The 22834-nt window shown below is 39.9% G+C and overlaps 1 protein-coding gene across 2 annotated transcripts in view; it reads left to right on the top strand.

Moving 5' to 3' along the window:
- The window catches only part of cntnap2a (contactin associated protein 2a), a 398709-nt gene that overhangs the window by 170043 nt on the left and 205832 nt on the right, over window positions 1–22834 (top strand). For both annotated transcript variants that reach the window (XM_085362984.1, XM_085362983.1), the window contains exon 3: window positions 2276–2469. In XM_085362984.1, coding sequence (XP_085219110.1) covers window positions 2276–2469 — 194 coding nt within the window. The remainder of the gene's footprint in view (window positions 1–2275; window positions 2470–22834) is intronic.

Raw genomic sequence — 22834 nt, 5'->3', positions numbered from 1 at the left:
TCACTCTTTCCGACACCCCATCCTCCTATCTTGTTCAAAGTATCACACTGCCTTGGTCATTGTCCGCTCAGCTTGCGTTCTTAATCTTTATTTTCTGCTGTCTGTTTACTTATCACCACCGCTCTGCCCCTCCCAAACCCAATTTCTCACCTTTCCTTTCTCCCCCCTACCCTTCTCTTTTTTGATAGTGTTTTATCCCTCCACGGGAATGGCTTTGCTGCAACGGGTTTTTGAGGTATTGACGTTTCCACTGATATGGGCTTGGTTATCTGTCAGGTCCGGGGCCGGAGTGTAATGGCTCTGTAATTGGATAAGGTATAGGATTTTTGTCAGTAGGGTACATTGCAAACTGCCTCACCCTCTATTTTATCATATGACTATCATCTCTCATTCTTCTTCCACTTCACTTAGCGCTCTTCTCCCACTCTCCTGTGCCTTTGTGGTCTTACCCTTTTCCCCTGCCCTCACTTTGTCCACACATTTCAGTTTTCACTTGGAAAAAAAACCCAAAACAACATCTGTCACTCTCCAACACTATCTTATCTGCATGTGTGTCCTTTAGACAAGTGAGTCTAGAAGAATGAAAGAACTGACATAGCCAGTTCAGAGTCTATCCACAAGCAAGCTTTGTGAGCTGTCTTGTGGACAAGTCCAGGGAAAAAGTATCTACTTCTCCACACATCTGTTTTATGCACCCCTTTGTGCTTTCTTTTTGGTATTTTACAATTCTAATAGTAGGAAAGACACACTGTAATGTTGACATTTATGCCATATTTTGTTTTGTTTTTTCTTCTTATCTCTGGCTTTTATTATAACGGCAAATGAAAATTAGGTCAGTGTCATCATTTTTTGTTCCCTTGCATCTTGCAGTTGCCTTGCTCTTTTGTTTCTGGACCATTTACCCTGAGGTTCATTTAACCTGCAAGGTCCAGGGGAGTTTGGCCTTTCCCGGGTAGACAACTGGAGGGGTGAAAAGGGGACAAGTTTTAGGGGACACATGAGAGTTTAGCTGGCAATGAAGACAGAGCAATGAGTTTTTAGGCTATCGCAAGGACGTCGACTGCCACTGAGGGGATTAGGAAACAAAACACAGCCATCTACCCCATCAGTCTTCACTATAGTCATAGGAAAGTGGCACTGAAACACTCGCCCTCGTTGTTCTCAGAGATACTCATTTTCAGATACTCATTAAAGCAATACATCACTTTTGGAAGAAGATTTTTCCACAATAGTGCATCTAGCCCCGGAGATCATAACCTTTAACCCTTTTAAGTTACGATGGCTTTCCAAGCATATTTGATGGTCTTCTAATCTATTCAAAACAGTAAAGAAGAGGTCAAACAATTACTCTGTACTTTTGAGCAAGTAATTTCCCTCAGGCCCAATGCCCACTTTGAAAATAACCGAAAAAATTACTTTGTATTTATTCTAACTGAACTGTGTACTGTGAAAATCAAAATCCATGCTCCACCAGGGGGGTAATTCCACTTTAATCTGCACTCAAGGATGCACATATCAAACAAAAGCTTAGCTGAAAATGAACGGAGACATAACCATATGTAGGTGTCAAGACGAAATGGGTTACATGACAGCACTTGCAATTTGACTTATAGGCTTATAGTCTCATTCCGTTTGTACAGGCTGTTGTTGTATTTTGGGATGAAAAGATAGTGTTCTTCCAATTTAATTGTATTTTGTTGTTGAAAAGTGATGATTTCAAGAATGAAATGGATGAAAGTGATGCTCGAGCATTTCAAAAGTGTCTTTATGTCTCAGCTACTGGCATTAAAAACGAATCCTTCTTGAAACCTCATAAATACTAATGACCTTCCTCTTGAAGCTGAGGCATCTTATATATTGGAGAACATATAATTCTAATAATCATAACAGGGAGCGTATTCTCCTCATTCTTGTGAAACATCTTTATTGTCAGAAGGCTCTCTCCCTGTATGCAAAGCATTTAATAAATTATTACTTCTACACTGGTGCTTGCTAGGAGCAAATTTCTGGGCTACACTCTGGTGGACACTGACCATTAATAATAGGATCGACTAACCTTGTAACGATTAATGCTTTTTGCAAAATGTCATTATTGGAGTACGGTGAGTTTCTTTACCTGTCTTGGATTCTGCTCTAACAGAAGTCTTTGCCAATAAGATACAATTGCACCTCACTTTTGTATAATTTTTTATCATACTGCTAAAATTATATAAACTATTTGGGGAAAACTGACCTTTGATGTCCTACTCATTATGAATAATTACTGACTTTGCAGGAGCCGGTGGATGGTCACCTCTAGACAGTGACCATTACCAGTGGCTACAGGTGGACCTCGGTTCAAGAAAGCAGGTGAGCGCCATAGCAACACAGGGTCGCTACAGCAGCTCTGATTGGACGACGCAGTATCGCCTTCTCTACAGTGACACAGGAAGGAACTGGAAACCTTATCATCAAGATGGCAACATTTGGGTGAGTGGACCAGTAATTTGTGTGGCTGTTATGCGTGTGTGTCAAATGCACAGGTGCAAACTATAAGACTATTAAAATGTTCACATCCTGTGGCCCACACTTGCTTCTAAAGCATCTCATCTGTTTTGGATTACTTCCCAATCACCTTAATTTACCTTAATTTCAAATATGTGAGAGTTCTAGCAGTTTAATTCAGTTCTTTTCTACACCATCGCACACTGGGACAGCTATTTAAAGTAGAGTAAATGACTTGCTCTTGAAACAAATGATGGCATTTCATTAATCCAAATATTGCTAAGTCTATTCTCAAGTCTTGATGGTATATTGCCAAATTGGGTTGGAATTTCAGTAACACCATCAAACTAGAAACTAAAAAAAGGGCAGTTTTGTTTATAAATATTTTTTTTTATTGTGGAGTACCCCAGGACTCTGTCTTAGAGACTATTTTATTGTCTTTTTTGCTAGTATTGTTTTTAATTATGTTGTTTTCATCCTTATACAGATAACATTTAGCTGTGCACTTGAATAGGGCTTACTACTAAAATCTCTGAAACAATTGATTATCTGAAACTAAACTTACTGCTGATAAATAATGGAACTGAATTTTTTGGTCATTTACACCAAAATTCACACTCCTTCTTAAGATTCCTTAAGAAATAATTTTATATTAATTCAATTCAATTATATTAATTATATTCAATTTAAAGGAAAGCCCTGCAAATACATTTAAGAGCATTCACAGAACAATGCTGGCAAATGTTTAGGTAGATTTTTGAGGCTGGAGTTAGCTGTAATGCAATTTGACATGTACATATGTCAACGTGGTTACTAAACTATCAGAAGAAATGCTGATTTTGACATTCTCTTCTATTCTAAATTGGATAAATTTGGTTTATCTAAAATAAACTTACAAAGATTTACACTGATGCTTTTACAAGCTTTCTCTTTAAAATGTTTTTTTTTTTTATTTAAATCAGCTGTCAAGCTCTGTTCCTAACTTAGCTTTCACTAAATGTCTTGTTAACCTTGTAATGCCAAGTGTATCATATTTGATATTGTTGTTTTAAAGACCTCTGTATCGTCAGTGTGACTAGCGTCATATATACAGTCAGATACATGCAGTGCTACTGTGAGCAATAAAATGCTCAAAAATGCCAGATTAAAACTCATATATACACATTTATTTACATTTATTTGTATTTATTTTAATTTGTCAGAAGGTTCAATAAACACTCCATAATTAAAAAATAAAATTATACATACAGCAAGCTTCAATGTTCCTTACTTAAGTGCAAAATCCTCTTCTTTACCTACGTGCATAGAAAAAGCAGAAAACCTTGTTTAGGATGAAAAATCTTAAGTATCACTTCAAAGCACAAGGAAATTTTATTCCCTCAGTTTAAACCAAATGTAATATGACTGTGGCTCATCTAATTGAAGATTTACTGGGTCTTAGAGGAAAGATATGACATAAGAACATCTTTCCAAAATGAGCCGTTTGCATTCAATGTTTCCCTAACAGTATGGATGTGGTTTATTTTTCTTTGGCTTTATTTTCTGTGTCTCTTGTGCCAAAACAACACATTTCCATCAATGAATTGTTAGCAAGGACTTGAGTGGGGCACCTGACAGTTTGTGATCAGCTAATAGGTTAATGGCCTTCACTGTTCACTGTTGCTGCTTTGCGAAAGGCTACAGGTGATAACAGATGGGAGACAAAAGGACAGGCCTGTCGTGAATAATGCTGATACACCAAACTAGACAGCAGAAATCTAAAACCTTGAAATGCAGGGGAGGAGACTTTTTTATGTTAATCTTAATAGTAGAGTTGGAAAGGATATGTATTTGCTTTGCTTGTTTTGTCTTTTCCCCAGTGAATCTGTAAAAGCTTGTCATGTAAATTACTGCTACTGTGCGATGTAGTGCCTTAAATAATAAGCTTTATCACAGCAGCTTTTACATGTTAACTTTAAATAATGTTTGAGGCATTTGAAATGATCAGATCTTTTGTTTTTGCTTTTGAAAACACTGCAGATGGTTTTTTTTTTTAACAAAATACACAAAACCATCAGGAATGCTTTGAAGGATTTTTTACTTTTTATTTGAGATTAAAGGATATTAAAGGGAGTGATTAAATGAGTTTGCATTGCTGTTACCTTCCTATCAGCTCAAAGTTGTCTGGCAGTAGAACAGCCTTACTAATAAAGTAGTTGCTGAATGTATGTAGCGTGACTTTGCTGGAGTATACAGCAGTCGGTCCTATGTTCTCAGATTGTATATACTTCCTGTGTCTGTTTCCTGATGCATACAGTAAAGTTTCACAAATATAATTGTGCTTTTCTGCATTTCGGGAATTTTGTGAAGTTTCAAACAAAATATTTCACATTTTAATTTTGCAAAACTCCTTCCAAAGTCAGTAAGATTATGATGCTTTTAAAGTGTGGTGAAAGGTTCTTATTCATTCATCACAGGGTTGAAGTAAACGTGTAATGAAAAATGGCTTAAATGTTTTGTGAACTGTATTAAGAGTGGTGAGAATGACTTTTCTGCTGTGAGAATAATGCCAGATCAATTCAGAAAAACTTAATACACAGATGACAAAATTTCATAGTGAGATTTCTGTTCTGCAAACACATTTTTTATCACCAATTTAAACACCACAACTCTGTCACAGAACCGGACATTAAATATCAAATTCAACTACTATGTTTAAAATGTGTGCAGTGTGCTGCGGCATTCATGTTTGAACCACTGTTAACTTGCACGGTTACATTTCTGTCTTCTCTATCAGAATCCTTTTGAATGGCTGAACATGTAAACTCAAACCGCAGACATACAAGTGTTCATTATTTTTAGACGAAAGATGCTTTCTTCAGTTTTGGATTGATTATATGACATAAAGACACAATAAAATATGCCAGTGACAGCAATACTGTCCTGACATCTATATAAGATAGTGAGGGCATTTTAATTAAAATCTACTTGATTTCATTACACACACACACACACACACACACACACACACACACACACACGAATGCACTAAAAATGTTCTCAGTGCATTGCAGTGCTGTAACGCAGGACCTGACCCAGCATCAGGTGGGAGTAAGAACTAGAGATGGCACGATACCACTTTTTTATGTCCGATACCGATACCGATATCTGCCGATACCGATATGAATCCGATATAGTGTTTTTTAATCAACAAAACTGTTTTTTTTTTTTTAATATCTTGCTGCATTTTGTATAAGTTCATACTCAAGTTTAAAACAACAACTACACTAAAGCTATTCTGTTATACCTGTATACAAAAAAAATATTTCATAGTTCAGCAATACTGATCAATCTAATAAACTTAGACCTACACCATCCTCCCTATTCTGGTATTTTAAAGAGTACTTAGCGTAAATATTAAGCAACCTAACTAATAGGGTTCCAACTCCCAGCAACAACAAAAATAAATAAATAAAAAATAGGGAACCACCCCTCACGCTCCACCTCATGATGCTTAATCGACGTAATCAACCTTAATTTGATGCAGTGTGAAAAAAAATGCACAGAAATCAATTATTTTTCAAGAAATATTAAATAGATTCAACATCTTTCTTCAACAAAATTGCAGACTGCACAGATGGTACCTTCCCAAAGGAAAATGTACTATAGCTTACTAGGGTATATATATTAGACTTAATAGTCACTATATACAGTAATTGACTTCTATTCATTTTACATCAAATTAAAACTTTGGGTGTCAGATAATTATTTATTAAAAGCTAGACATTTTAAATGAGAATAAGAAAGAAAAGTATGTCTTTGTGCCCCCTTTTCCCAGTTAATGCCCTATCGGCCCCCCTGGCTAAACTTTGCTAGATCCGCCCCTGCACAGTTACCAGCCGTCAGCTACATAGAAAAAGATCCTGGTGTAGAAAGTAATATTAAATAAATTGTAACAACAGCTTATCAAGCTTAAACGTGCTGCTGTTGTTCAGCCGCTGGTTTCCTCTTTCTGGTGCAAAGTGGGCCAAAAACAAACAAGAGAGACTCACGACAGAAAAGCCGATCAGCTGATCATTAGCAGTTTCACGATTGAAGTAGCAGCCGGAGAGCGAGAGGCAGTCGCTCGTTAAGCTTAACGTGGGAATGCTTTACAAACATTCAGAGATGGACTTACACACTTGCTTTACTTCTCTCGGGGATAACTTTGTCGGAGATGAAATGCCAGGTTGCTAGCGAAGCTCCAAATGCTATCCAGACCACCGACAGGTCCCGCATGCCACAGCCGCTCTATCACGTGATGCATACTGCTCCGACGTTCTGAGGCGAGTTACGGCGTGTTGCAAGTTTTGTGAGGTGCTTTCGTGATATTTAATGGATCGGATTACATTTTTTATTTTTCTCCGATATCCGATCCAGTAATTTAGGTCAGTATCGGACCGATACCGATACGTAATATCGGATCGGTCCATCTCTAGTAAGAACTATTCATCTGTGACTATTTAAAGCCATAACTGGTTTAGATGATAACAATTTCCATTAAGAGTGTTAGTTTTCAGGCAATTTTATTTTATTTATTTTATTTTAAATATTTTTTAATTACATATGTAAATACAGTCATGTATGCAAAAAAAAAAATTTGTTCATATATAGAAACATTCATTACCGATGTCATTTCCTCATTTTCTCCTATTTAATTATTAGATATTCAAAAGTTTTATTGCTGTACATGAAGATGTACATTTACTTCCCTACTTCTGGTCTTACAGGTATCTAGAGTTCAGTAAATGCACTCTCACCAACTTATCTTGTTGAGTTTGGTACCAATTCTTTGCACACACTGAAACACTGTAGAGTCTCATCATGAAGTCAACCATCTACTGTATAAGCCATGACTCACACAGATTCTTCCTAACAGACCTAATTCAGAACCGAGTACTTTTTCACTGAGTGTGCACCCTTCCTCCCGAAATAAAGCCTGGGCTTCCAATCTTTCTTCTATCTCTGATGATGGGACAACATAACAAATAACCTTTTCAATCAAACAAAAGGTGGCTAAAAGGAGATCCAATGAATTTTGTTAGTTAATCTTGGTTGTGCTAAAAACCCCTAGTTTTCACTCTGTGAGTCTGCGCCCATGTAGAGGTGTGGTTTGCCAACAGACAAGGCAGGTAACCAGGCCAGTGGGGGAGCCCCTGCACCCTGACAAACGTTACACTACTGTAGTGGCGATGTGCAACGTTTGCATTAACAGTATGCGAGGCATGACCTCTCTAAAGTACTCCACCTGACTTCACTCATTAGTTTGGAAATGGCATGAATGACTCTAAACAATGAGAGACAATGAATGAGGACAGAACAGAATTAAATACTCAATGAAACAATAAAGAGGAGTTCTCCTTCTGGGAGTGAAAAAAGGAAGGAAGAAAATAAGAAAAAGGCAATATAGTTGTGGTAAACATAATTAATAATGATTAATCAAAGGCCAAATAAGTACACTCTATTGCTGTAAGTATTTGCTCATCTGCCTTCACATAAAAACTTAAATGACTTCTCATTCTTAATCTGAACCGTTAACCGTTAACAGCAACTATAACAACTACAACTCTTCTGAGAAGACAGGTTTCTACAGGGTTTCAGATCATGTATGGGAATTTTTGATGATACAGATGTGCATTTGTGAAGTCAGGCACTGATGTTGGATGAGAAGGCCTGGCTCGAAGGCTCTGTTCTAATTCATCCTGAAGATGTTCGGGTTGTGGTGAGGACTCTGCGCAGGCCAGTCAAGTTCTTCCACACCAAACTCTCATTTATTTATGGACCTTGCTTTAAGCACTGGTAATGTTTGTCATGTTTGAACAGGACAGTGCCATCCAAAACTGTTCCCACAAAGTTTGGAATGTCTTTGAACCAGCAAACCCAGACTCGTCCATCGGATTGGCACACAGAGAAGCGCGATTCATCACTTTAGAGAACACGTCTTCACTGCTCTGGAGAACCGTGGTCTGGTGCTTCACAATTCTGCATCCAATGCTTTACATTGAGTTTGTTAATGTAAGGCTTGGAAGCAGGTACTCATCCATGGAAACCCTCACCATCCACTGACCCTGCAGTGAGATTTTACGTAGCGTATCCCCTTAGTTGCCATCATTGGCCGATTGTGGCTCAAGAGTTGGCAGTTCCTCTTGTATTCGGAAGGTTGCCGGTTCGAGCCCCGGCTCCGGCAGTCTCGGTGGTTGTGTCCTTGGGCAAGACACTTCACCCGTTGCCTATTGGTGGTGGTCAGAGGGCCCGGTGGCGCCAGTGTCCGGCAGCCCCCCCTTTGTCAGTGCGCCCCAGGGCAGCTGTGGCTACAATGTAGCTTGCCATCACCAGTGTGTGAATGGGTGGATGACTGAATGTAGTGTAAAGCGCTTTGGGGTCCATAGGGACTAATTAAACTGCTATACAAATACAGGCCATTTACCATTCCCAATTGCTTCTACTTTGTTATATTACCACCAACAGTTGACAGTGGAATATTTAGTAACAAGTAAGTTTCATGACTGGACTTGCTGCACGCTGGCATCTTATCAGGGTACAATGGTGGAATCCACTGAGCTCCTGAGAGTGACCTGTTCTTTCACAAATGTTTGTAGAAGATGCCTGCATGCCTACATGCTCGATTTTACACACATGTGACCCTGGAAGTGATTAGAACACCTTGATTCCACGATTTGGATGGGTGAGTGAATGCTGTGTAAATGCTCCTACTCTAGCTTTAACTCACTTGAATCCTGCAACTTCTACTAAAATGAAATTATTTAACTGGCCTAACACAGCAGGCTGGTGTGTCCAGCTTCGCAGGCCTTGGCACAACCAAGTCGAGTACAGGTGGCTGGGAATCAGAGTTTGGACACAGGCAGTTGATTGCTAGAACAAGAATTCATACATAGAATTCAGAAGAACTTTTTGAGCTGTTTTGTACTGTGATATTGTACTCAATTTATTAAGCTAAGTTGTTTATTGTGATTTGCTACTGTAAGACTAATAAAATTACAAAGTATGTCTTATCCTTTTTTCAGCTGTGGGTACTAAGCTCTGTAGATAATGTAATCCTTTTTTTGCCTATCATGGCTTTTACTGGTTGCCGTGACATATACGAATCGTTTACAGTTGAAAGTAAATTAAGCTGTTGTTTTTGTCTGCGGCATCGTAATTGTTTGCCAGTTATTATTTATTCTGAAGTATTTTTCTCCTGCTATTAACCCTGATTCATTGCCTCTAATATTTCTGCAAATACTCCAAAACACATTCATCTCTTTGGCGTTTTTGTAACTATAGCCAACTTTTTTCCCCCCTCTGTTTTGCCAAAATTTATGACATGAATATTGCTTTTTAATTTATTGCCAGTGGAATTCAAAATATTGCTTATGTAAACAAATGCAGAGCCAATAATTTTGAACTGGGCATATACCATCAATAACCCATGCAGTTACAAGGAAAAACTGAGCACATGGATTCTTTGCCTCTTGGCTTATTTAGATGTCGAGGAGCTGCAGAATCTACACAAATGAATGCACACATACATGCAGACATACTTGCACTCCTACTAACCCCTGCTGATAATTAAGCCTGGGCAAAAGTTTAGACCTGTTTTGTGAAGTATGTGGCTGTTTGTGTGTAAGCGGTGATGATATCGGAGCAATCAGTGCTATTGATCAAAGAGATAGGTGGGGGGTGGCAGGTCGCTTAAGCCAACTCTCTCACACACACACACACACACACACACACACACACACACACACACACACACACACACACACACACACACACACACACACAACTACCATCAAGCCCTGTTTCAGCCCATTCAATCACATTCGGCTCAATCCCATACACCACTGGATGAGGCTCACACAGTGATCCCCAGAGAGCAAACTGCCTGTCCTGCACTTTTATGTATGAAGGTTCTATTCAAGAACCTTTTGCCACCAATCACCACCTGCTATTACTCCACGCTGATGACTTAACTCTTTCACTGCCAAACTAAGAGAACAACTTTTTAGTTAAAGCAAGTGTGCCACTTCCAATATAACTGCCGTGAGTGTGCAATTCACTGAGAAGGATGACTGCTAAAGGCCTGGAAAAAACTGTATTGGATGTGTGAAAAACAGTGTTTTTAATAACACACTAATGCACTTCCAAGGAATCAAATGACACAGATGACTGATTGTAATAATTAAAGCACCAAATGCCTAAGTAGAAGACAATCCCTAAGAGCTTATGAGTTACTGAATTACTCAAATAAAAAAAACTGTCCCAACAGGGCAAAACTATTTTGTTGGACTTTAGTTGGCACAATATTACCATAAGCAGCATAGTATTTTTTTTTTTAGGTATGCACGTGTGTGCTTGTGCTGGTGTTTGAGAGACCTGTAGAAATTGTCTGCCTGTGAACATGTTTTACCGAAGCAAAAGTGCAGCACCTGTGAAAGATACAGCTTTATATTTTTATAGGTTGGCTCAAAAGAAAAGATGAGCTTGAAGATGTGAGTGGTCTAGCACATGAGTATTGAGCTAAGTGCTCAATTTGTGTGATTGTAAATGGATTTACAATTAATTTATATTATTATTTTATATTATTTATATTTACATTTCATATATTTGAAATATTTATATTTCAATTTTTCAGAACTTTTACACGATAATACACACATATACACACATACAGTGATGCATACAGTGCTTTATGGGTGTATTATCTAGTAATGGTGTACTCTTTTTAATCACTCATTAAAAGCTTTTTGTCTGCTTAAATTGCTGCTTATGGTTATAACTGCTTATAATTAACCATTACTACTACTATTAATACAAAACTGCCTTTCGCTTAATATCTCTATTTTTGCAGTTTCTTTTGGTTTATGAATCTAAACTCCAGGAATAACAGCAATTTTTAAACAACGAAAAACAAAAGAAAAATATCTTTTTCTGCCTTTTTTTCATCATCTGCCTCCATCTAACCCTATCCCTAGCCACACCAACACCTCTTCATGTTCTCCTTCACTACACTGATGAACCTTCTTTATAGTGTTCCTCTTTTCCTCTTGCCTAGAAGCTTTATCTTTAATCATTTGTCCAGTATATCCACTGTCTCTCCTCTGCACATGTCCAAACATCTCAGCCTTGCCTCTTTAACTTTGCCTCCAAAGTGCTCAATGTGAGCTGTCCCACTGATATACTCATGTCTAATCTTGTCCATGCAGGTCACTCCCAGTGGAAATCTTTAGAGATTCGTCTCTGTGACCTTCATCTTCACTTCGTGTCATTCTGTCAGTGCCAGTAACTCCAGACCATACATCATAGCAGGTCTCACTACAATCTTGTAAACCTTCCCTTTCACTCTTGCTGCTATCCTTTTGTCACACCTGCTCCACCCTGCCTGCACCTCTCTTCTTCATGTTTCTTGTGCACTTCTGTTGCTTTGGATGGTTGACCCCAGTATTTAGACTTGTTACACCTGCTTCCTTCTCATTCACACACATGTATTCTGTCTTACCTATGCTGACTTTCATTCATCTTCTCTCCAGGGGATACCTCCACCTCTCCGGGCTCTCTTCCACCTGCTCCTTATTCACACTACAGATCACAATGTCGTCTGTGAACATCATAGTCCATGGAGTGTCCTGCCTGACCTCATCTGTTAACCTGCCCATCACCATCACAAACAAGAAAGGGCCCAGAGCCGATCCCTGATGTAATCCCACCCCCACCTTAGACTCATCTGTCACTCCAACTGCACTCCTTACCACTGTCACGCTATCCTCATACATGTCCTGCAGCAACCTCAACATTCTTCTTATTGTATGACTTCCTCATACAGTAGCACAGTTCCTCTTTTGGCTTTCTCTAGAAACGCAAAGGCAAAGTGGGGGTCCTTGTTTATATTTCTCCATAAAAAAGAAGAAAAGACAAATTTGAAAACTAATTGTGAGATTAGAAGCAGTTACAAGATGTACTGTTATGGATATATCTTGGCTACGTTAGAAACCTGCAGAAAAACAAAGAGTAGGAGATCGATTTTATTATTCCATAGTTACAGCATCACACTTTCTTCATGTAATCCCAAAAGAAAGAAATCAAGAAATCAAAATGCAATGCGTACCGAATTACGACAAGACATTAAAAATAAATTAACACATTTCTAAAGTCAGAATTCTCCTCCATAATGTCGTTTGCCATTAGTCTCTATCAGATAGTACCAGGAGGCCCTCTCCTACATTGCCAGATTGTTTATTCATGTGGATGAGATGCTTGAAGCTGAAAGTACACTAGGTCAGTTGACAGTAATGTATGTATCCAATAAACTAGCACAGCCGCAGCCTCATCTTAAGCTGATACAGCATCAAAAGGGAACAAGTTAATAATAGTTTCTCACTGGACTGGTGAAAAATAGTCTAGTCTTTGAACAGCTCTAAAACACGGCATAAGTTTCAGCATCCCAAAACATCCTTCTTATTACCAGTTTATTTTCTGTAATGTATTATTGTGAAGTGTTCAGAAAAAAGCCCCTCAACCTGATATGAAAGTAAAGTTAGATTACTGGAAGCATAGGATGTACTTTAATACATTAGAACAGACACTGGCTGTTAAAATTGAGGTAAGCCAGAAGGAGACACCTGTAAATATTGGTGATGAAAGTAGCTAACACAATCATGAAGTCTCTTGGAACCAAGATGGCGCCGCGTATGGTCGCCCTGGTGCTTCAGTGCGTTACTTTTGTTTTGTTTTTGTGCATTTCTTCTGTGTCTGGGCACTCCTCTGGATACTCGTACACCAGAGAAGAGCTCCTTAACTACAGGACTACAACGCCTGTGGATTTATTTCCAATATTTGTCGCATCTGCGGCAGATTTACTGCTGACTCTGACCAGGAAAGCGAGACGCCGAAAGAGAGGGAAGCGAGCCGGCGCACTCGTGGGTTTGAGGAGACGCGGACTGCGAACTGCTCTTCCTGGGATCTTCCTTTCTAATGTACGCTCACTCGGGAATAAGATTGACGAACTGGCCCTGATGAGAAGCATGAACAGTGACTTTGCCTCCTCCTGTGTCTTATGTTTTACGGAGTCGTGGCTCAGTGAGAACATCCCAGACTGCGCGCTCAAGCTGGACTTTGGTAAGTCCAAAGGTGGAGGTCTCTGCTTCTACATCAATAGTGGCTGGTGCACAGATGTGACAGTGATTGCTCAGCACTGCTCTTCCTCTCTGGAATATCTTTTTATCCACTGCAAACCGTTTTATTCTCCGCGGGAGTTTGCTTCATTCATCCTGGCCGCTGTTTACATCCCGCCAGACGCAGATGCGCAGGCAGCTCAGTGCGCACTCGCGGAGCAGATACTGCACATGGAGCGGACATTCCCGGACTCTCTCATCATTGCTCTTGGGGACTTTAACAAAGGCAATCTGAGCCATGAGCTTCCCAAATACAAGCAGTATATTAAATGCCCGACCAGAGAGGAGAGGACATTAGACCACTGTTACAGCACGATCAGCGGGGCCTATCGCGCGGTGCCCCGCGCTTCACTCGGACTTTCTGACCACGTCATGATCCACCTAATCCCCGCGTACAGACAGAGGCTGAAGCTCTCCAAACCTGTCGTGAGGACTAAAAAACTGTGGAGCAACGAGGCTGTGGAGGAGCTTCGCACGTGTCTGGAGTCTACAGACTGGGACACAATGAAGGCTGCTTCTAACAGCTTGGACGAGTTTACGGACACTGTCACCTCCTATATCCACTTCTGTGAGGACAGCATTGTGCCATCACGCACCAGGGTGAGTTATAACAATGACAAACCCTGGTTTACTCCTAAACTCAAAAAGCTGTGGCTGGAAAAGAGAAAGGCGTCCAGAAGCGGAGACAGGGACTGCTACAGAGAGGCCAAGTACAGGTTCACTAAAGAAGTGGACATTGCTAAACATCAGCACTCTGAGAAGATGCAGCAGCAGATCTCAGAGAATGACTCGGCCTCTGTGTGGAAAGGTTTTAGGAATATCACAAACTACAAGCCTAAAACCCCCCACTCCACTGATGACTTGCTCTTAGCCAACACCCTTAACGACTTCTACTGCCGTTTTGACGAGCCATCAGGCAGCCTTCACACCTCCAACGGCCCCAACAATAGAGACACTTTGGACACTAATTCCCCCACCTCTCCCCCCTCCATAGAGCCATCACCACCTTCAATCACTTCACCTACAACACCCCCTCCTCACCCCACACAAAAGAGGATTTCACACCACCTCCTCCCACCACAACTCTTCATATTCATGAAGCAGATGTGAGGAAGCAGTTTAAGAACCTGAATGCTCGGAAAGCTCCCGGCCCAGACGGTGTGTCTCCTGCCACCCTCAGACACTGTGCAAACGAGCTGGCCCCAGTGTTTTCTGGCATTTTCAACTCCTCACTGCAGGCATGTCATGTGCCTGCCTGCTTCAAGTCCTCCACCATAATCCCTGTCCCCAAGAAACCTAGGATCACTGGACTAAATGACTACAGACCCGTGGCTCTGACATCTGTGGTCATGAAGTCTTTTGAGCGCCTAGTTCTCTCCCATCTCAGGACCCTCACGGCCCCCCTCCTGGACCCCCTGCAGTTTGCATATAGAGCCAACAGGTCTGTAGACGACGCCATCAACATGGCCCTACACTTCATCCTGCAGCATCTGGACTCCCCAGGAACCTACGCCAGGATCCTGTTTGTGGACTTCAGCTCTGCCTTCAACACCATCCTTCCAGACCATCTCCGAGACAAGCTTTCCCAGATGAATGTGCCTGATCCCATCTGCCGGTGGATCACTGACTTCCTGACGGACAGGAAGCAGCATGTGAGGCTGGGAAAGAATGTCTCGGACTCCCGGACCATCAGCACCGGCTCCCCTCAGGGCTGTGTTCTTTCTCCTCTGCTCTTCTCCCTGTACACCAACTGCTGCACCTCCACCCACCAGTCTGTCAAGCTAATCAAGTTTGCAGATGACACCACCATTATTGGGCTCATCTCTGACGGGGATGAGTCTGCCTACAGGAGGGAGGTTGAACGTCTGGTGTCCTGGTGCAGCCACAACAACCTGGTGCTGAATGCCCAGAAGACAGTGGAGATTATTGTGGACTTCAGGAAGCACACGGCCCCACTCCCCCCCATCATCCTGACTGACACCCCCATCACCTCTGTGGACTCATTCCGCTTCCTGGGTACCACCATCACCCAGGACCTGAAGTGGGAGCCCACCATCACCTCCGTCATCAAGAAAGCCCAGCAGAGGATGTACTTCCTGAGGCAGCTGAAGAAATTCAACCTGCCAACACGGACGATGATGCAGTTCTACACTGCAATCATCGAGTCCATCCTCACCTCCTCCATCACCGTGTGGTACGCTGGAGCCACTATCAGGGACAAACAGAGACTGCAGCGTGTTGTGCGCTCTGCTGAGAAGGTGATTGGCTGCAGACTCCCATCTCTGCAGGACCTGTACACCTCCAGGACACTGCGGCGTGCAGCTCGGATCTCAGCTGACCCTTCTCACCCTGGACACAGTCTGTTTGACCTGCTCCCCTCAGGCAGGAGGCTCCGGTCCATTCGCACCAGAACCTCTCGCCATAAGAACAGTTTCTTCCCCTCTGCTGTTGGACACATGAACAATAACCATATGACTGTTCCCACCACTAACACATGACCCTACGCTGTGTCACTGCATCATTCCATGTTTGGCACTGATCACCACCTGCACTCATGTATATATCTTTCTACGTAGCACTCTTAATTCTTATTCTCATGTATATATCTCATGTATAGCTCATGCACATATCTTTCTACGTAGCACTTTTAATTCTTATCCCTACTTTTATTTTTTCATGTCTATTTAAGTGCTATTTATGACACTATGTTTGCACTGAAGCACCGCAGCAATTTCCTAATGTTGTAAACCTGCTCAACATTTGGCAATAAACCCCTTTCTGATTCTGATGCCTACTACTAACATTTATAGAGATATTGCCGTCACAGTTTAGCCTGAACAAAATAACGAAGTACATGCTGTGAAATAGATGTTTTTACTGTAAATTGATAAGAATATTTGAAAGCAATGCAATAAAACCCAAAAGACATTCTGGGCCTTTGTGCATGGAAGCACATTATCTTGTATCTTGTCAACTAGTCATTGAGACATGAGGAATAAGGCTGGTAAATTGCAGTACAAACATTTTTTCCTAAGAGTAGCTACAGATCTTCTTGTGTGTAACAAACACAGAGAGAAACACTGTACAGGTATTTTTTTAGAATCCTTGCATTCAGTAGTTTTAACATTAACAAGCGCTGCACTTAAAAAAGCATCCTCTGGCTTCTCTCACCCATAAGCTGATAGAATAAACTTTCGATTTGTCCACTTAATACTGGTCATTTAAATCAGATTCCTCAATGATGGTACTACGTAAAATTTCCCGCCAGGTACAGGATAACATTTCCAGTGTAACTTAGTCAGTGTCAACATAAATAAACTAAAGCAACGATTTACACTTCTTTCTTTTAGCTGAACTAAAACAACTGCTATAGCCTTCCGTGGATGTAGAGCAATGAAATAGATTTGGTTAAAGTAAATAATGGCGACACAACTTAATTATGTTGCGACCATGTGTCTCAGCCTGTGCCATTCGCAGCCACATTGCTCAGGTATTTACAGATGAAATTGTGCTGAAGCCTTGCTAAAAAGGTGTCAGGAAATGTGATGCTGTAATACACTGCGAATGTAATGCTTCGCTCTTGCCAGAACAGCTGAGGCTCATTTTATTCCTCTCTCTGTGCTAAAGGCTGTATATAAAACTGAACCTAATGATGTTGAAACAAGCACGTGCGAGCTTATGTGAAAGTGTTAGTGTTCGAGCTCGAGTGGAGCTCGTGCGCTTACCTTTGTCCAATTGTGATCGAATGTGTGTGTTCTCAGGAGGGAGGAGTTGCTAGACTGTGGCTCGTCAGGTAAATGAATGGTGATGCCTCCGTGTCTCAGTGGTGGGGACTAATTCAGTTTCAAAAGCTGCAGAGCATGCACTGATAAATCATGCACCTGGATTTATGCACCAGTGGAACACATTCTCTCGCTCGCTCGCTCTTTTTTTCTTTCTTTTTCTCTCTCTCTCTCTCCCTGCTTACCTTTCTTTGCATGTCAGCCTAGTATTTATTTCACTGGGTGTTGCCAAGTGCCTTGGAGCCACCTCAGTCTTCACGACCAATAGGCAAGTTAATGAGTTAAATTTAGATTTGAGAAAACAAATAGAAGATGGCAATACAATAAGCAGTCGCCATCAACAGGGAATCTTTTAAGTCAATTTGTGTAAGTAAAAAATATGTTTGAAATTTTCACCAGAAGTTATATATTAACATTCAAATGAGCTCCAATTAAAATGGTTTGCTACCTAAATTATTAAGGGCTCCATGAGCTTAACGTAATGTGTAAACAAACAGAATGAGTCAGAGTGAGTCAGTGCCCCCAAAACCTCACAGTAAAGATCAAGGTTAAGGTTGATCTGGTTTAAGGTGGTGAAATAAAAAATAATCTAATAAACAAGTCACTAAATCTGTAGTAAAAGTTGTACATCTTAAATGAAATGGTTCTAATTCCCACCTCTGATTTTCACTTTTGAGGCATTGCAGTTTGACTTATTTATGTATGAAATTTCACAGTCACATCTGAGATAGAAAAGCAACGCGAATGAAATGAAGTGCTGACTTTTTGAACTTGGATGATCTTCCGTGCTGCCAGGCTTCAATCGCCGTCCATGTTTTTGCATTTTATTAGATGCAGACATCAAGTGCCTCATGCATTTACATTTTAGGCTTTTGGCAGACAGGAGCTTACATTAGGAGGAAAATGAATAAAGCAAGAAACTAGAAAAACACCAGTAAAGCAGGTCAGTGCTGAAAACAAGGAAAAAAGAAAAACAGAGAAAGGATATTGCCAAATAGACAAATATGTAATGAAAAACAGTGCTTAGAGTATCTTCCATATATCAGGTAATGTCAAAGAGGAGGGATACCTACGAGCATAGAGTAGGTTCATCTAAAGCACTCTTGCAAAGCAATACAATATAAATATAAATATAATATAAAATATATGCAGATATTATTTTGTATACTGCACAAGCTAACATCATATTTACATTTTAAGTAAAGTTAAGTTTTTGGCAGAAAACCATCAAAGCTTGTTTATTAATTTGTTTATGCCCCTTTTGAACAGTGACACTAAAATTAAATAAGGGTATCTTATTTAATCTAATGTAAGAAAATATGATGAAAAGAGCATTATCTAACTGGCTCCTATCTCCCTCCTAAAGTTATATTTAGCACTGACAAACTTGCAGCCTGTTAAATGTCAGCTTGTTACTGAGTAATCAGGAGATGTGTTTCATATCTCAGCAGGGGTGCCATCATAGTTTCACTTTGTATTTACTGAGATTTAGGTTTGTTTTGATTATTAAAACTGTCATGTCACAATATTTTTAAAACTTTACTCATGATGAATTTGGCGTGAACAAAGCCTGAAATGTTGAAATATTTCCTTATGAAACTTTTGAGTAAAAGCATGTTTTTTTTAATTGGAGGACTAGAGGAAAGAGAGTTGTTATGGGAACCAAAATATGATCCTAATTCTTTGCACTTGACATAGCTTTGACATTGCTGGCAGAACTCGATGGCTTGATGTTACACACCAAACAGATGTTTTCAGTGCACTCTACAAGGACAACAATTTCTAAACCTTTTTGATACAAATTATTATTATAATTATTGTGACCTTTGAAATTGGAGGTCATAATGCTACCGCTTATCAGAAGCATAATCGAGCAGAATAGAGAGCTGAAGCCATGCTGGATGAGGATTTCCCCTCCTGAAGTCCATATGGAAGAACAGGATAAAAATGGTCATAGAGTCAACATAATGTCAACATGATCATCAACGTCCTCTCAAGAATAAAGTTGGCAAAAGGACCTCCTAAACTTAGATCAAAATGTAGAGATGAGTAACGTAAAACTCTCCAACCCATAGAAAGGGCACGCCTCAGCGGGGTAGTTGGTTCAATGTCCCTTTTGATCAAAGAAAGGCTGAACAAAGAAAAGAAGAATGCCATTTTTAAAGTGCAGAAATACATTGCACTCCATAACAAAGTAATCAAAATGAGGGCACATAATCATCTTTGATCTTATTCTGTCCTTGTGTGTGTAAAACACACAGGCAAAATAAGTCTTTCCTTCTCAGCAAACACAAAGACTTTTTAAAAGAATATATTTCTCGAAAATAACATTAAATTTTCTTACTTTCCGTTTTGTTATGTGTATATGCTATACAGTAGTATGTAAACATTATGCAATATTAGAAGTATGCTTTTTTCTTAAACAATTTCCAATATTATCCATGTTGCACTTAAGCTAATCTTCCTACACCATGGAGTCTCACTTGAACTAGTTACAAAAAGCCTTGAATGTCTTAATAATTCAATTCAGTTCAATTATGTTTTATTTATTTAGCACCAAATCACAACAATCACCTCAAAGCACAGCAGTCATATGAATAATGACAATACCCTTCATGTCAACTAGAAATGGTTTCAAGTAGCCTTGTTTTATGAAGGTGAACACCATCTTTTTCTGTGACCTAATAGGGGTCTGACTGCATTGAATTCCTGCACAAGCCCAAGTACATGATTGGGCATGATATTATGACCATCTGGCTACTATTGTGCTGCTCCCCCTTCTCCTCCAAAAACAGCCCTGACCCATTGAGGCATTTAGGTCTTCACTAGACCCTTGAAGGTGTGTTATGGTATCTGCCACCAATATTTTAGCAACAGATTATTCAAGTCTTGTAAGCCCTGATTTTGCACCTCCAAAAATGGGACTTATTCGTTTAGCACATCCCACAGATGGATGGCCACCTTCTTCCATTGCTCATGGTCCAATTTTAATGCGCGTTGTTGGTGCTTTCAGTGGTCGACAACTGCTAAGAGATGTCATGATTAACAGCCTAGTTGGTATATTGTCATTCAGAATTTTTAACTTCTGTTTACTCTCTCCTTAGCACTTTACTTCGATCCATTATAAAGACTCTTTGGTACATTATAACTACTTTCATCTCCAGGGAGAGACAGTCGATAACATAACCATTTGTACGTATGTTTTTTGGGGGGGTTTTACACACTGCCCCCCAGTGGCAGTAGACAGGCCTGCAAAGACGTACATACTGTACATCAGTGCAAAACCATTGCACCATCAAACTGAATCATTAAGAATAATTACACTCTGTCCTTGTAGTCATGATAGCTGCGCCCTAGCAGAAAGTTGTGTCAAAATGTTCTTAAGTACCAGTTTTCTTACTGATTATTAATTTGGTGCTAACACCACTAATAACGTGACGTAATACAAAGATGAATGCGTTCTCCCATGTTTCATTGAATTCAAGCCAGCCGCAAGTTACTAATGAGTCATGTCACAGATGGAGATGATCCATTGCTACCATCCAAACAGCAACTGCTGTCTGCTGTTGAAATGAATCGGGGAAAGACTCCAGGAGGTTCATTTACATCATACGAAATAAGGCACACTTATTTGATATTAATGTAAGATTATTAAAAGGTTTAGCATTCAGAGTGATGCATGCATTCATGATTTGTGTTGATTCTTTATGCCTTACTCTTACTGACTCAAATTCCTGACACTGGTCAAAACTGCATCTCAACAAAAAGAAGACAAACTTGTTTGTTGACCAGTGTTTATCCCCATACATAAGCAGTTTCTCATTCACTCACACTGACTGTTGATGAACAGCTGCTGTCGACCACTAAATGAGTTATCACGTTCAGCATTAAAGTCCAAAATGTTTGAATTGAACTAATCAGAGGAACACTGCTGCTTGAAGTCATGGAGATTACTTTTTATGACTTCATCTTTTTTTTTTCTTTTAATCAGCCCTGATATAAAGTCTGTCTTTTAACTTTTAAGTCTTTATCTTGATTGGCTGCAGCAACTTCACAGAACTTGAGTGTCAGCCTATTTAATGTCAATTCATTCTAAATAAAGAGTTGAGTGTGGAAATTAAAATTTGCTGAGCGAGAATAACGAAGATGATGAATTCAAATAAGCCTTTTTCAGACATGCACTACTCTTCATTAATCTGATGACATCTCAACGTGTCAGCTTTATATCTGTATGAGCACCCTGGTATCTCTTCCTTAAGTCTGACCAGAATGCAGTTTATTGGACAGCCATATACTTGTGTCTCGCTAAAGCACTCTAAAGATTGTCCTAAACACCAATACCTTGCACTGTGCACATCAAATTTTATTTTCAGACATTTGTCAATGATAGTTCTCTCCACATACATAGAGAATGTGTGATCATGTTATGTCAATTCTAAAAAGTGCTGATCTTTTACACACATGGAAGTCATTGCAGAAGTGCTTCGGCTTACTCTGACACTGCCGTAGGAGACCTACAGTTTGTAACCATGAAGATCATCAACATGAATAATATGAACAAATGTAATGGGTTCTTTATTTTTAAACTCAGGCGTTTCAAGTCCCATCGCCACAAGTGTATACAATCAAGCACCTAGCCATGCAGTCTGCCTTTATAAACATTTGTGAAAGAATGGTTGTTCTAAAGAGCTCACTGGATCCTAGAATAACAGGATACCACTATTGCATCTTTTTTATCTGCTAATGAAATATCTTCCCTCCAAATAAAAGGTTTTAAGAGGTATTGTTTCAAAGTAGAAGGAAGCACACCACTCCAGCTGCAAAGTGGTAGAGTTGCAGAGCCCAGTCACCTAGTCGAGTGTTGAGACACATAGTAGTACGTTAAACTTGCCAGTGCTCTGTTGACTCAGACTTGCAAACCTTCTGAGACATTAACATCAGCACAAAAGCTGTGTGCCAAGAGCTTCAAGACATGGACTTCCTTGGCTTAGCATCTCCTTTAGATTTAATGTGTAGATGGCCCAGTGCTTTTGTCCATACTGGTATAAAACAACCTATATTTGTGACTGTGTAGCATATCAGTGACACTGGTATTATTACATATGGAAGGTCTGAAAAGCATGGAACTATGGAGAAAGGGTAGATCCCAGTGAGTCATAAAAGTTTCTTTACAACTTAAGTGGCTGTAATGAAATTTTAATTGGTCTGGCAACAGTTTCAAAATGGTACTTGTGTGGACAGTGTATAAAAAATAGCACTGAGGTAAAATTCCTCTTTCCTACTGTATGAACTCTCTTAATATTGTATGATTAATGAGGACTGTAGAAACCATTTTATATCAACAGTGCACTGATGGTTTTCACTTTTTTCTTGATACTG

This window comes from Diplotaxodon limnothrissa, linkage group LG9 (genome assembly GCF_057381915.1).
Source record: "Diplotaxodon limnothrissa isolate DT_005_m linkage group LG9, D_limnothrissa_male_GT1.1, whole genome shotgun sequence".
Classification (NCBI taxonomy): domain Eukaryota; kingdom Metazoa; phylum Chordata; class Actinopteri; order Cichliformes; family Cichlidae; genus Diplotaxodon; species Diplotaxodon limnothrissa.
Note: the sequence above shows the minus strand (reverse complement) of the source record. Positions and strands in the feature narration are given on the sequence as shown.